The sequence below is a fragment of the Mustela erminea genome, chromosome 12 (assembly GCF_009829155.1).
Source record: "Mustela erminea isolate mMusErm1 chromosome 12, mMusErm1.Pri, whole genome shotgun sequence".
NCBI lineage: Eukaryota > Metazoa > Chordata > Mammalia > Carnivora > Mustelidae > Mustela > Mustela erminea.
In genome coordinates this window covers 31,819,462-31,832,245 of record NC_045625.1, presented here as the reverse complement: position 1 = coordinate 31,832,245, position 12,784 = coordinate 31,819,462, and the positions used below count along the sequence as shown (strand labels likewise).

The following is a 12,784-nucleotide window of genomic DNA, read 5'->3' as shown; positions in this document are numbered from 1 at the left end:
AAGATGAGCGGTTTCTACAGGGAGCAGAGGGGACAGTGTGTGTGTGGAGGGGGTGGGGGGGCGGCCAGCACTCCACTGACCATCTTGTTCTCTTTAGGCTGAAGCTGGGGAGGGGCTTCCTGGCCATCCCGAACCTGCCAGGCCGACCGGACCCACGGTGAGACCCCCACCCAGACTCAGCGCACACACAGCGTGCAGGGGCTGGGAAGCCAAGAAATAGGCCCAGCCTAAGGTTCAGGATGTCTTCCAGTGACACGTGGGGCCTTGGCCTCTGTCAGAACCCTCAGTGAGCCCAGGAGCGGAGTCTCTTTACATCCCGTTTATATCCAGTGCTCTGAATGGCCCGTACGTCTCTCAACCACATCCTGAACGACTTGTCGCAATGCCCCAGACCTGTTCCTCCCTCAGGATGCATCGTTTCTGGGAGTGGTGCCCCACCTTCCTGGATACCAAGACAGAAATCAGGAAGCCTCCTCCAGGGGCCTCTGCCTCCCACCCCCCATCCAGTCCGTCTCCAAGCCCCGAGTCTAGCCGGTCCCTCAGACGGTGTCAGCAAGTCCCGCAGTCCCCACCTTCCTTCTCCCACACCACTGCTCCCTTCTCAACCCAGCCGGGACCTCCAGCCCAGCTTCTCCTCGGGGCCTTGGAGCGTGTGCTCCGTGCACGTTCTGTGATTGAGTTCAGCCTCCCCTGGTTCTTGGGCCCAGGAATTAAGTTCCAGAAAGGGATTTTTAGAAATTCCCTTTTGTTCTTTGGAGGAATTTGATGGCATTCAACAAGTAAGCACCGAGTACCTTCCTGGTACCAGATCTTGTGCCAAGATACTGGACATCCAGCCGTATCTCAGGATGGGCCAACCCTGTAGAGGTCCTAGTCTGGAGGGGCTGACAGACATTCACACAGCTGAGCTTCAAGGCGGGTGGTCCTACCACCAAATCGAGACCTCAGAAGAGGTTGGTGAGGAACACAGAGTAGGGAGAGATGAATTCCGCCTCCACCTGGAAATGGGGTGGGAGGGCTTCCTGGAAGTGGTGACAGTAGAACTAGGCCTTGAAGGATGAGTAGGGGTTTGGAAGGCAGGAAGTGAGGCTGAGAAGATGTGAAGGAGCACAGTATGTTCAAGGACGGGCTGCCCGTTGGTTGTGCAGCAGGATGTGGTGGGGGAGGAGGGGAGGGGTAGAAGGGAGCGGGAGAAAAGGCCAGAAGGAAGGTTGGCAGCTATCACCCTCGCCCCGCAAGGACGACAAGACGCCCTGGTTCGGATGCATCTTCTCTCTCTTCTCTCTCTTTATTTCCGCAAGTCTACACACTTATATACGCTCACATGACCAATCAGTGAGCAGGGTACAGGAGGGAGCAAATCAGGCTGTGCACCTAAACGAACAACTTCGCTAGCAACCAATGCTGTTTACTTCCTCTTTGGGCGTTCCGCTTAGTCTCACGAGGCAATCCTAACATGGCAACTAGCCAGGCGCCATCTTTTAATGGCGGAGGCCGCCCTGGCCAGGGGCCTGCCTCCGACAGGCAGCTGCAGTTACAGGGCTGCAGAGTAAGGAAAGACTTCTGGCGACAAGGCTGTCCTTAGGGAGTGGTAGGTGAAACCAAGTGGTGGGAATTTCTTCTCTCTCCAGGTAGGAGCTGAGACCGAGGGCTCTGGCCTGGGCTGGGGCTCGGACGTCGGCTCCGGCTCTGGCGATCTGGTGCGCAGTGAGGAGCTGCTGAGGGTGAGTGTGAAGACGGAACCACCTGGTGTCTGGGGTTGCCTTCCCAGTCATCGGGAGGATTATATTTCTCCCCCACGTGTGTCTATGTTTGGCATTTTCCACTTTGATCAGTTTTGTTTCAAGTGAATATGAGCCTTAGTTTCTCTTCAGGACCCCTACTTCACCCCTGCCCCCTTTCCCTGGCATCCAGGGCTGTCCCACAGCATATGCCTGTGACTTTCACCTCTTACTTGGCTTTGCCCCTATTCCCTGTACCCATTATAGAGAACCACTGGTCTCTTCTCTAGGTAGTATTTCACACTTTGGCTTCCAGACTCTTCTGGAAATCCTTCCTACCCTGAGGCAGCCCCTCCTACCTCTTCAGCCACTCCTTCCTCTTTGGTCTTACCCGCTCAGCCTCCAGCCCAAGGCAGGGTCCCCACTGGTTCCTGGTTCCTGGTTCCTGGTTCCTGGTTCCTGGGCAGCACCTCCCTGCTCCAGCTGCAGCTGGTGGTTTTGTCTTGAGGCCCCCAACCTCACTCAGACCCCCCTGTGCTGATTCCCCACCACTCAGTTGCCTCCCCCACCCCCTGCCCACACCTCAGGGTAGAGCAGGAAGGTTCTGGACTCACTGGGTAAATGGAGTGGGAGCCACATGGCTCTTCCAGGCCGGTGGGATCAGCCAACCCAGCAAGAGGCTAAAGAGTTTTAATAAGGGTTAGCAACAGGAAGTTTTTGACTGCTCTGTCAGGTAATCAGAAAACTAAATTAGAACACCTCTGAAAAGTCTAACTGATTGGACTTTTATTGTACACATATAACTGGGGAGAACACATGATATGAGGGGCTCAGAAAGACCCTGGTTCAAATCCCAGCTCTTCTAATAATTAGCTGTGAGTGTGTGAGCCCAGACCAAGTCACATTATCTCACTGAGCCTCAGTTTCCCCCATCAGCTAAGTGCAAACACCGCTGTCTACTTGTAGTGTTAGTGCGAGGAACGGAAAGAATGGATGGAACATAAATGCTTGGTATATGTTTATCCCTCCCCTGCTGTTTCTTAACAGACTTTCTGGTCTTTTAGGGTCCCCCAGGCCCCCCAGGCCCACCTGGCTCACCTGGGATTCCAGGAAAACCAGGAACTGATGTTTTCATGGGACCCCCTGGATCACCTGGAGAGGATGGAGCTGCTGGTGAACCTGGACCCCCGGTGAGCTGCTGGGTCTTCTCCCCCTCTCAGTGGCCATGAGGCTTTCTCTAGCCAGGGAGGCACGTAGAGCCCCCAGACCCCAGCATGAAGGCTCATAACAGAGAGTGAGCAGCTTGCTAATGTTTGTAAGCAAAAAAGGCCTCAGCTGAGTCATTGCTAAGACTCTTAAGAGGCAGAAGCCAAGAAATACACCATCCTACCCCCTCCTTTGCTGCTTTATCTTAGTCATTATAGGAGAGGCAAACTCAGGTGGAATCTTGGAATCCTAGGACATCAGAGTGCTGGGCCTGGAGCACAAGGCCACTAGAGGCCATCTGGTCTGACCCTGCCCCCAGCTCCCCTCCAGAGAGGAAGATGCCATCCAGAGAGTGAAGGACACTCGTCCTCGGGCAAGGTCAGCAGTGACCATGCTGGGGCCAGAGGCCTGTATTCTGCCCTAAACTGACACAAGGCTTCTGGACCCACTGACCTCACCAGCTCAGTCCTCCGAGCTATGGCCTCCTTCTCTAGGAAAGGTTCATTCTTGATTCTTATCAGAGATGCTGTGGCCTGATTGTCATTGTTGTTCCCAGGGCCCCGAGGGACAGCCTGGAGCTGATGGAGCCTCCGGCCTTCCTGGGATGAAGGGAGAGAAGGTAAGGACAGGGTGGGAGGGGCCCAACGTATGGGAGCCACCAGGCCACACTGCCTCTCACTTACCTCTAGGCCTGTCCTTGCCTCTTAGGTGAATGACCCTTTCTAAGCCCCTCTGAATCCTCTCTCTGCTGGATGTCTCCATCCCAGGGCTCTTGATACCCAAACCTGAGCTCAGCATCTTCCAGCTTCAGTGAATGATGCTGCCTTCTACCCAGTCCCGGGGACGCAAACGCAGAATCTTCTCTAAGTCCTCCTTCATCTCCCTTTCCTGCCCTGCCCCACCCGTTTCGGGGACTGGCCCATCTGTCATCCACCTGCCTTGCCTCTCTCCACCCTGATCTGAGGTTCATCTCCCCTCGTCCGCACAGCAGCTTCAGGCTTCTCGCCAGTGTCCCATTCTTCTCACCCGCAATCCAGCTTCCGCCCACCTGCCCCTGTCCCACCTGTCCATCCTCCTGCAGCGGCAGGCTCCCTCTGGTCTCTGCTGAGAAGGTGTCAAGCCTTGCTGCTGCCTGAAGGACCAAACGCTGACAGCGCCCAGACCTGCCTTCCCAGCTCCGTCCCCTGCCGCTCCCGCACATGGATTCTGGGTCAACCAGCAGCCCTGCTGTGGTGCTCTGGGCCTGCCCTTCCTGGATGGCCCCCTGCCCTTTGCACATGCTTTCTCTCCATCTCAGGTGACTTTCCCTTTCCTCGTTCTCCAAGGGCCGGTTCAGATACATCCTCTGAGAAGCCCTTTCAAACTCCCGATGAGCAGAAAGCAGCTGTCCCTCTTGCGCTTCCCGTTAGCACAGCATTGATTCTGCCCGGGACCCCTCTGAGCCAGTGTTAGCTTATCTGCAACAAACAGCTCTAGCGCTGTCTGTGTGTCCTTAGAATCTGGCTCAGGCCTCTGTGAGCGTCTGACCAGCGAACGGGCCATTCCCTTCAGTCTCTTCATTCTCTGTAAGCTTGTATTGTCCTCAGTCTGCAAACCCCACATGATGCCGCAGGGGTGGAGGTCCTGCCCTTCCATCGGTCTCCCGCCTCTTTGAGGAGATGAGCCATATCCTGCAAAGGAGAACAATCAAAATGAGGCATATATGCAATAATGAATGATGGAACACTAAAAAAAAAGTAAACCTCCTTGCAGTGATGCAGTTGTGAGTTTCCCTGGGGATCAGAGGAGGGAGGATCCCTCCCAACTGGGATGGGGAGCAAGGCCTTCTGTGGAACCCACGGTATGAAGCTGTGGAAAATGCTAGCTCCCCAGACACCGCCATCTTGGCTGAAATGAGTTTCCAGTTTCCATCAGCTCTCAAGGGTGTTTATTTTAATTGAAACAGTAACTCGATTTCCATGGAAAGCTCATTTCTCAGAAAAAGAAGAAAGAAACTAGTTGTCAAGCTTTATAGGACTCATTTTTACATGTACCAACTATTTCATAAGAAATTAGATTTTGCAGGAAACATCACAGACCTACACTGTTCCTCCCTGTCCTTCTTTCCAGCTCTCCCCTACCCACCCGCGCACACCCCTCCCATGCTCGTCTGGTATTTAAAAATACCCATAGCCACATCCGCACACACGGACACCGGGTGGGTACCGTCTGCAACGGCCCGAGGCTGCAGGCTCGCCCAGGATCACTGTTGGAGATAAATTACAGTTTCCTCCCCCAAATTTGCATGAGTCCGAATTTGTTGCACCACGTGTAGAAGACACTTTCTGGTCAAGTGAAAGCAGACTCGAGAAGGACTTGGAAATTTAGATCTAGAAAGCTCGGAAGAAACTTTGCAGATGACATTTACCTAAAAAAAATCTCTTAAAGGACAAAAGTAACCCGAGGAGCATAGTAGGGATGTCAAATAACAGAGGGGTGCCTGAGAACATGAGCAGTCTCTGGGTTGTCACACAATGCAGGATCCAGTGACACATCACTTGATCCTTGACTCCCCTCCACGGTATCTGTTCCTCAGCTTGCATACCTCCCATGACAAGGGCCTCATTTCCTGCCAGGCGGTACATGGCCACATAGAAGGGGATCATTCCTCACGCTGCCCAGAAAACAGCCTCTCTTCTCTCTCGCACCATGTGTGGAGACCAGTCTGGGCAGTTGTCCAAAGGGCAGGTTTCCCCCAAAGAATAAAGAATTTTCCCCCAAGGAATTATTTGGCTGGCAAAAGAATATTATCCTATATATTCATTATTTTCAAATTGGGATTGTCATCAAAATGTGGATGGCCATTAAGAATTTATGCAATAGATTACTTTATGTTGAGTTCCATGACAGGCGTTCTCAGCTTTTTTTCCCCGAATTAAGAGGAGCTGCTACCCTGAGATCTTTAGCTCATGAAGGAACAGGACAAGAGTAGCCTGCTTTCCCAGCTACAGAATGCTTCTGGAAAGGACGCTTCTGCAACGTGCTAGAGATGGATCTCTGGAACATTCCTTCCTGCTTTGTGCACGGCACACTGTACCACCCAGATCTTCAGCACACGCGTAGCGTTCGCAATCCCCACTCTTGTCCTCCTTTTACAATCTGAGTCATTCGCTGTGTTCTTCAATGTCAAAAGGTGCTGGGACAGCCAGGCAGGAAGGAATTTGTGTTTTGAAGATTTCTTCAGTGCCCAGAACTGCGGAGGGGCATTGAGCTCCCAGTAATGGGCTTCGAGTGATCCCACTGACCTGCCAAAATGTCGTCGCTGGGCCTCATATATATAGGAGATTCTGTCTTGCCCATGAGATGAGGGGAAATGCAAGTCAATCATTATCAGCTGCCCTTTCTCTACTGAACCCCATCTGGGATTTGAGCAGTTCTCTAAATTTTACACATGGCAGAGCAGGGTGCTCTTGAGAACCTACAGGGTGAACCACGCTTAATAAAGGTCCAGTTATGGGTTTGGGGCTGGTAACAGCTTAGGTCACTTGAACATTTCAGTACTGGCCCGATTTCCTGTTTCATATCTTCTTTGACCGTCAGACGTGTTTGGTACAAAATCAGGATCATAGACCCCCATCAAACCAAATCGACCATGGTCAGTTCTAATTGTAACAAGTTGAAGTTATCAGTGTAACAAACACCAAGAGCTCAGCTGACAGACACATATGAGGCAGTAAGTTGTAACATCTCAGATACCACAACAGGAAAAAAAAAATCAATGTATTTATTAGGTTCTTTGATGTTCTTGTACTGTTGAAGTCAAATAAAGTCCTTAGCAAATTTAGTTACCGTAATGAGCGGAAGTTTCTAGTGAATTCTGCAGCGTGATTTTGTAGCACTCCTGCACCTCGGTCTTTGGCAGTATTTCCGTTGTGGAACTGGCCTCTCCATACCTCACTGCCACAGCCAACCCCGCAGCTGGACTGGTTGATATTCCAGGATCCTCCAGAACCCACTGAACAGTGAAGGACGGCTCTACCCTGTCATTTGGGGAGCAGAGTCTTTGCTGACTCTTGTCATTGGGGTTGCCAGTTTCCACTGTATGTGTTCACGTAAATTCCAAGATGAGCTCTTCTGTGCCCCAAGCTGATCCGCTCAGGTTCCAAAACAGTGGCCACCGAATCTGTGAGCCAGTGGAATGGGTCCAAGTAGTACCTTTTTGCATGTACAAGCTGGATAAAATCATCTGTTTCTGAGACCAGTTAATCAAGATCCAAAACTTCCAGAACTTCCAGAACTTCCTTTGAAACTACTACAAGATGGACTCTTAATTTGAAGAGCTGGGAAGGTAACGTGAAAAAGACCGTTTTTCACTCTCCAAACATCATTTTCTTTAACACGCTCAGCTGGGAACACAATAAGGTTTTCGGAGGATGGAGTCCAGAAGTCGAGAGAGGAGCCTCGTTTAATTTCTCTTTCACAATATCCCTGATTGACTGCGATGTGACTTGTGACAAGGTCGGCACTTCCTTCAAGGACAGACGGCGACAGGCCGCAGAGGACGGCTTGGCTGGTCACACCCGAGAAAAGCCGGCCCAGAAACCGCAGCCTCCAGATTAGGAGGAGGAACTGGAATACAATTCTTTTCTGTTTCTGCCCATGGTGAAAAGTCCCATATAGTTTCTCAGTGGTCAGGTTGGTAGGCAGAGAAGCCTCTGAGCCCGGCCACCACCGCTTCCTTCTCCCGGCACCACTTCCCGTCCCGCCACCCACTAATGTCCCCGCTGGAAGGCAGGGGGACTCTACAGCCAGATTCTGTAAGTCTCTCCTCCGCTGCCTCTCTTGTGATTCAGTCACTATAGAGCACTTCTTTCGACGGTTATGTATTTTTATTTTTAAGATCTCGAAGTGATCTGTGCTTATGCCATGATAGCTTGCCCACGTCTCGTGGCTAGAAAGCCCTCCCTTTTCTCCCTGAGAATACGGATTGTATACACTTAGCGTCCGAATTGGCTTGTGTTCTTCCCGCTCCTTCCCCGGGCGTGCATTCCGTCGGCACTGCTGCCTCCCTTACACAGTGTTGTGTTGTCTTCCCTCCGGATGTGTGGTGTTTCTTGCTTGTCTGTTTGCTTTCGGAAATTGGAACCGCTCTTCAGTCTGTTTTCTGCCTCTGTTGGCGAACTGGGCAGCATCTATTTCAGAGACTTGCAGGTTTCGGGGAGAGGATGGGGGCAGTGGGGTGTACCATCAGGCAGGGCCCCTCTGCAGCTGGTCTTATGAATTTTGGGGTACCCCTGGACCTCCCTGGGTTCCCTTAGCCACTCGAGACTCGGCCCTATGTCCTGACTCTAATAAACAACGTTCATTGTTCATGTAGGCGTGAAACCAGGAGGTGAGGGGGAACGGGCACCGCTTGCCAGCCTTCCTGCTCCAGAATTTGAACTTATCTGCCCATCAGAGCCACATCCAGCTCCTGGCTTCCGCTGCCTCCGCTCTGCAGGATCCTTTCTCCCCTGTGTTTTCTCTCCACCATTGAAGTCTCTGGCTGCAGCCTCCTATGTTTTTGCCTTAGCGTTCCTTGTTATTTTCAGTTTCGGTGTCATTTGCCATCTGACTTTTGAGCATATTATTTTGGAACTCTCTGTTCTGTCCTTTCTGTGGATTTGATACGAAGGGCCATCCAGCCCAGGGGAGAGGGACTGGGGAGAATGGCAGAGCCGCAGAAGGCGGGTACATCACAATCAAGTGTCAGGACCTTTTCCTGGCTCCTTCCTTTGTGAATCCTGAGAGGTTCTCCCACTGGGGGGCCCTGTCCACAGTCCCCTGATGTAGGGCCATGTCTCTTGTGGTTGACCGCTCCTGTCCACCAGCCCCCCCATTGGTCCTCCCCTCTACTCAGAGCTCATCGCTGGTTCTCATCTATGGAATCTACATCTAAGCCCCCTCTCTCAACCTGTACTGTGGTTCCCATTGGGAATGGACATGCAACCCACTTTAGAGTGATACCCTCCCCCCCAGTCCCATTCCGGGGCCACCCCAGCCAGCTTTTGGTCTTTAGATATATCCAGAAGAAAGTCCATCATCATTCCACAAATCTCCAAAAGTCTAGGAAATACATATCAAGTTCTTGAAGCCCCTTTCTTGGCTTCAGGTAGGAGACATATCCCTCTACTTGCATTGTGGGAAGGTGGGAAAAGGGACCAGCCAGTATACAGATAATTCTCCAAGGGAATTATTCCTCTCCAGTCTCTCCCTGGTTCATCTTTAACTTCTCCTTTTCACTCCTGAGGTAGGCAGTGAGCTAACAGTTGAAAAACGAGAATTCTCCAGCTTTCAGTGTAACTTGCCTCGCAAACTGACGCTCGGCTCAGAGACATCAGCCCCTTTTAATATCCTGTTACTTAAGAGTCATTAATTCTGCATTTTTTCTTCTGATTATACCAAATGAGATGTATATTAATTGGTCCTTTTTCTTGTTTTTTGTTTTGTGTGTGTGTGTGTCTTCTTTTGTTTTGTTTTTTTCTCCCAGGGCGCAAGGGGGCCTAACGGCTCAGTCGGTGAAAAGGTAAAAGAAAAAGAAAAGGAAAATACTTTCTTCTCATTCCGGCCTTTCTCTGGGTTTGCTCCATTGGGCTGGAGTGCTGAGGGTCTGCGTGTCTGGGAGCAGAGAGAACGGATCTCAGGAAGTGCTTGGGGAAAGCAGAATGGATACCATGTCTGCTCCCCTCCCCCGCCCTCCACCCAAAGGGCCGGATGCACAGAGCGCATCAGCGTGTCTCCACGTAAAATGTCAGTTAGCAAGACGGAGGTTTCCATACCTCGAAGCAGTGCCTGTCAGAGAACCCATCAGCCTCATTAAGTACAAAGAATGATTTTCGGACTCAGGCGTGTCTTTTGCTCCTTTCACCGGTGAACCCAGGGCTGCACAATAAACCTGTCGTCTTCCTTACAGGGTGACCCTGGCAACAGAGGCTTACCGGGACCTCCAGGGAAAAATGGACAAGTTGGCTCTCCCGGGGTCATGGGACCCCCAGGGCCTCCTGGACCGCCAGGGCCCCCAGGCCCTGGGTGTACAGCGGGACTTGGACTTGAGGTACTTTGCCCCCTTTTTGTGGCTAAAGTACAATGTGCACTAGGGACTGTGGAGCAAACCAGCTAACAGATGTTGGTCCAATGACAGAGACGGTGGTGACCCTCCACTGAGCCCAGCCCCGGGGCCCAGCTCCCCACCTGGCACCAGTAGGTGCTCAGGAACTGGGTAAGAAATACTCATTCTCTTTCTTTCCCAGGATCCTGAAGGGTCTGGAAGCATCAGGCTGTTACATGAACCTGGACTCTCCGGACCAGTGGCTCCCAGTGTAGGTTGAGTTCGGAAGCCTTCGTCTGGGGGGGCTGCCATCTGGGCTCTGCTGTTTTCAGTAATTCACCCTCTCTGTGCCTTTGTCTGCCAGCCATGCAATGGGACACCAAGTGCTCTTTATAGCTCGTTTCTTTGAGGAGCGGCATAGACGTTTTGTATAAAACATCATAGGGGAAAACTTGAAAGTCTTCTCTTTGTCCCTTACAATCAAGCATCTCAGCTTCCTTGCCTCCTACCTGCTGCTCCCTTCAGTACTAACACTTTCCTCATCTCAGAACCCTGCGCTCCTTCCGGCTGCCCCTAGCCCCAGGGAGGTATTATCCATCCTCTGCAATGATTCCTGCTCTCAAGAGAACCACCCCTCCCCATCTTTGTCCCATCTGACAAAGATAATGAGTTAAAGACCTCATTATCCTTGTCGGATGGGACCCAGAGCTGAGCATACCAGTCCAGGAGAGAAGCCTCACAGGGGCAGGCGGCATAGCCCCCTCCGCGATTAAATAAGACCCTTCCCTCTCCTGCAGATGCAGAAGGCTCTGGGATTCAGGGTTAAGAGGACACTTGCTCCGTGCTGGCGGAGACCTTCTATGGGTGTTCATTCTTTCTGACTCCGGAAGGGGAATTTGCCCATCATCTTTTACCCCCATTATCTGGGGGCAAAATTCATGTGGGTGCTTAGGGAGAGACGGCAAGGCAGGAGGAGAGATGGAGAGGAAGCAAAGTGAAGAGAAGAAAACCAAAGAGTGTCTGTTTGTTTTGCCAGGGTCCCAAAGGAGAAAAAGGAGACCAGGGACCCAAGGTGAGGTCACAGATCTGAGATGGGGGTGGGGGTTCCCAGCCAGGTTCTAGGAGCGTTATCTGTGTACAATGACTTTTTTTCCCACTATCACTGCTGTATCCAGGGTGAGAGAGGCATGGATGGAGCCAGCATTGTGGGACCCCCTGGACCCAGGGGGCCACCAGGTCGCATCGAAGTCTTGTCCAGTGTAAGTATCATCCAGGTTGGAGAATGACTATTTTGTGCCTTTGCTGAAGGGGAGATAAGGTTGTCCACAGCTTTTGGGGCCTTCAGTGCTGGTGGTTACACAGAGGGCACATAGCTGGCTTCTGGCATTAGAGTTCCCAGCCGCCAGCATACCCCATGTGTCTGTTCTTACCCCAGTACCACCGTTCTCTCACATGGGGCTTCCAGAACACTCCTCTGGTTGGCAGCATTTGCAGTCCAGAGAATGGCTGTAATAGAGCTGTAACAGAGAGGCAGAGGAACCTAAGTGAGGGAGCAAGTACGGAAGATGTTTGGGGTTATGAGAAATTCAGGAAGACTTTCTGGAGGAAGTGTCTTTGAGCAGAGACTTAAGAGCTGAGAGGACCTTCAGGTACATGTGAAGGACAAGACCTCCAGAATTCCGGTGGCAGGCCCACAGTTCAGAGTATAAGTGTGCATCCAAGGCCCAGGGAGCTGATGGCTGTGGATGGGGTGGAGAGAGATGGAAATTTGTAGAGAAGGCTGGGATGTGGTTGGGACCAGAGCAAGGTCCCCTTCATGTTAGGGCCTCACACTGGTGAGAAACTGTGGCCCTTTGGAGACACATGACATCATACCAGTAGATGACAGAAAGACAAAAATCCCAAATAACTGGAAAAAAGGATGACTAGAGTTTAAAAAGGGGGAGAGAGGGGTATTAAAAATATCCAGCATGGGTAAGGGCGTGGTGAAATAATCTCATATGCTCTAGCAACAGTGTGAATTGTATGGCCCTTTAAGACAGCTTTTCGCAATACCTTAAAACTAGAAATGCCCCATACGGCCAGTTCCACGTGGAAAGATGGCCATGCTGTGTAGTTAGAGAAAACAAGTTGAAAAGTCATACAGGTAGCCTGATGCCATTTATGTAAAACAGGCCCATGGACACACACACACACACACACACACACACACACACCCCGCCGACACTGCAAGCTTACTGTGGAGATATATATATATATATATATATATATATATATATATATAGCTTAAAAATATAGACACATGTTTAAAATTTTAAAAGAGAGCAGGCATGTATGTATTATGCAAGTTTAAGGTTAACTGAAAGAAGAAAGTGCTAGGGCAACTCAGTGCTGTTGTATAAGAAGTGGGGGAGGGGACGGGTGTGTTGGCAGTCAGTTTTGGATGTTATGGTGTCTACCTGTATTCTATCACCCTGGGGTGACCCATTAAAGCCTGCCACCAGTGGGATGTGTGCTACCCTCTGTCTCATTGTCTGCTTTCTTTCTTTTCAGTCCTTAACCAACATCACCCACGGATTCATGAATCTGTCAGACGTCCCTGAGCTGGCTGGGCCTCCGGTGCGTATCCACAGCTGCCGCCAGAGTGAGGGTCCTACCCAGAGGCCCCTGTGGAAATGAAGTTGGGTTGGTTTGGAACCCTTTTAGCTCCTGAAGCGTGGAGCTAGAGTATATCAGGATAGAAGGGAAAAGGAACTTTGCATTTCTGAGAAGTTGCCATCACATTAATTTG

General features: G+C 51.2%; 1 protein-coding gene across 1 annotated transcript in view; it reads left to right on the top strand.

Moving 5' to 3' along the window:
• The window catches only part of COL15A1 (collagen type XV alpha 1 chain), a 103,247-nt gene that overhangs the window by 58,969 nt on the left and 31,494 nt on the right, over positions 1 to 12,784 (top strand). The window contains exons 12-21 of the mRNA XM_032307715.1: positions 98 to 157; positions 1,632 to 1,724; positions 2,786 to 2,911; positions 3,484 to 3,546; positions 9,436 to 9,471; positions 9,859 to 9,999; positions 10,196 to 10,264; positions 11,030 to 11,065; positions 11,169 to 11,252; positions 12,547 to 12,612. Coding sequence (XP_032163606.1) covers positions 98 to 157; positions 1,632 to 1,724; positions 2,786 to 2,911; positions 3,484 to 3,546; positions 9,436 to 9,471; positions 9,859 to 9,999; positions 10,196 to 10,264; positions 11,030 to 11,065; positions 11,169 to 11,252; positions 12,547 to 12,612 — 774 coding nt within the window. The remainder of the gene's footprint in view (positions 1 to 97; positions 158 to 1,631; positions 1,725 to 2,785; positions 2,912 to 3,483; positions 3,547 to 9,435; positions 9,472 to 9,858; positions 10,000 to 10,195; positions 10,265 to 11,029; positions 11,066 to 11,168; positions 11,253 to 12,546; positions 12,613 to 12,784) is intronic.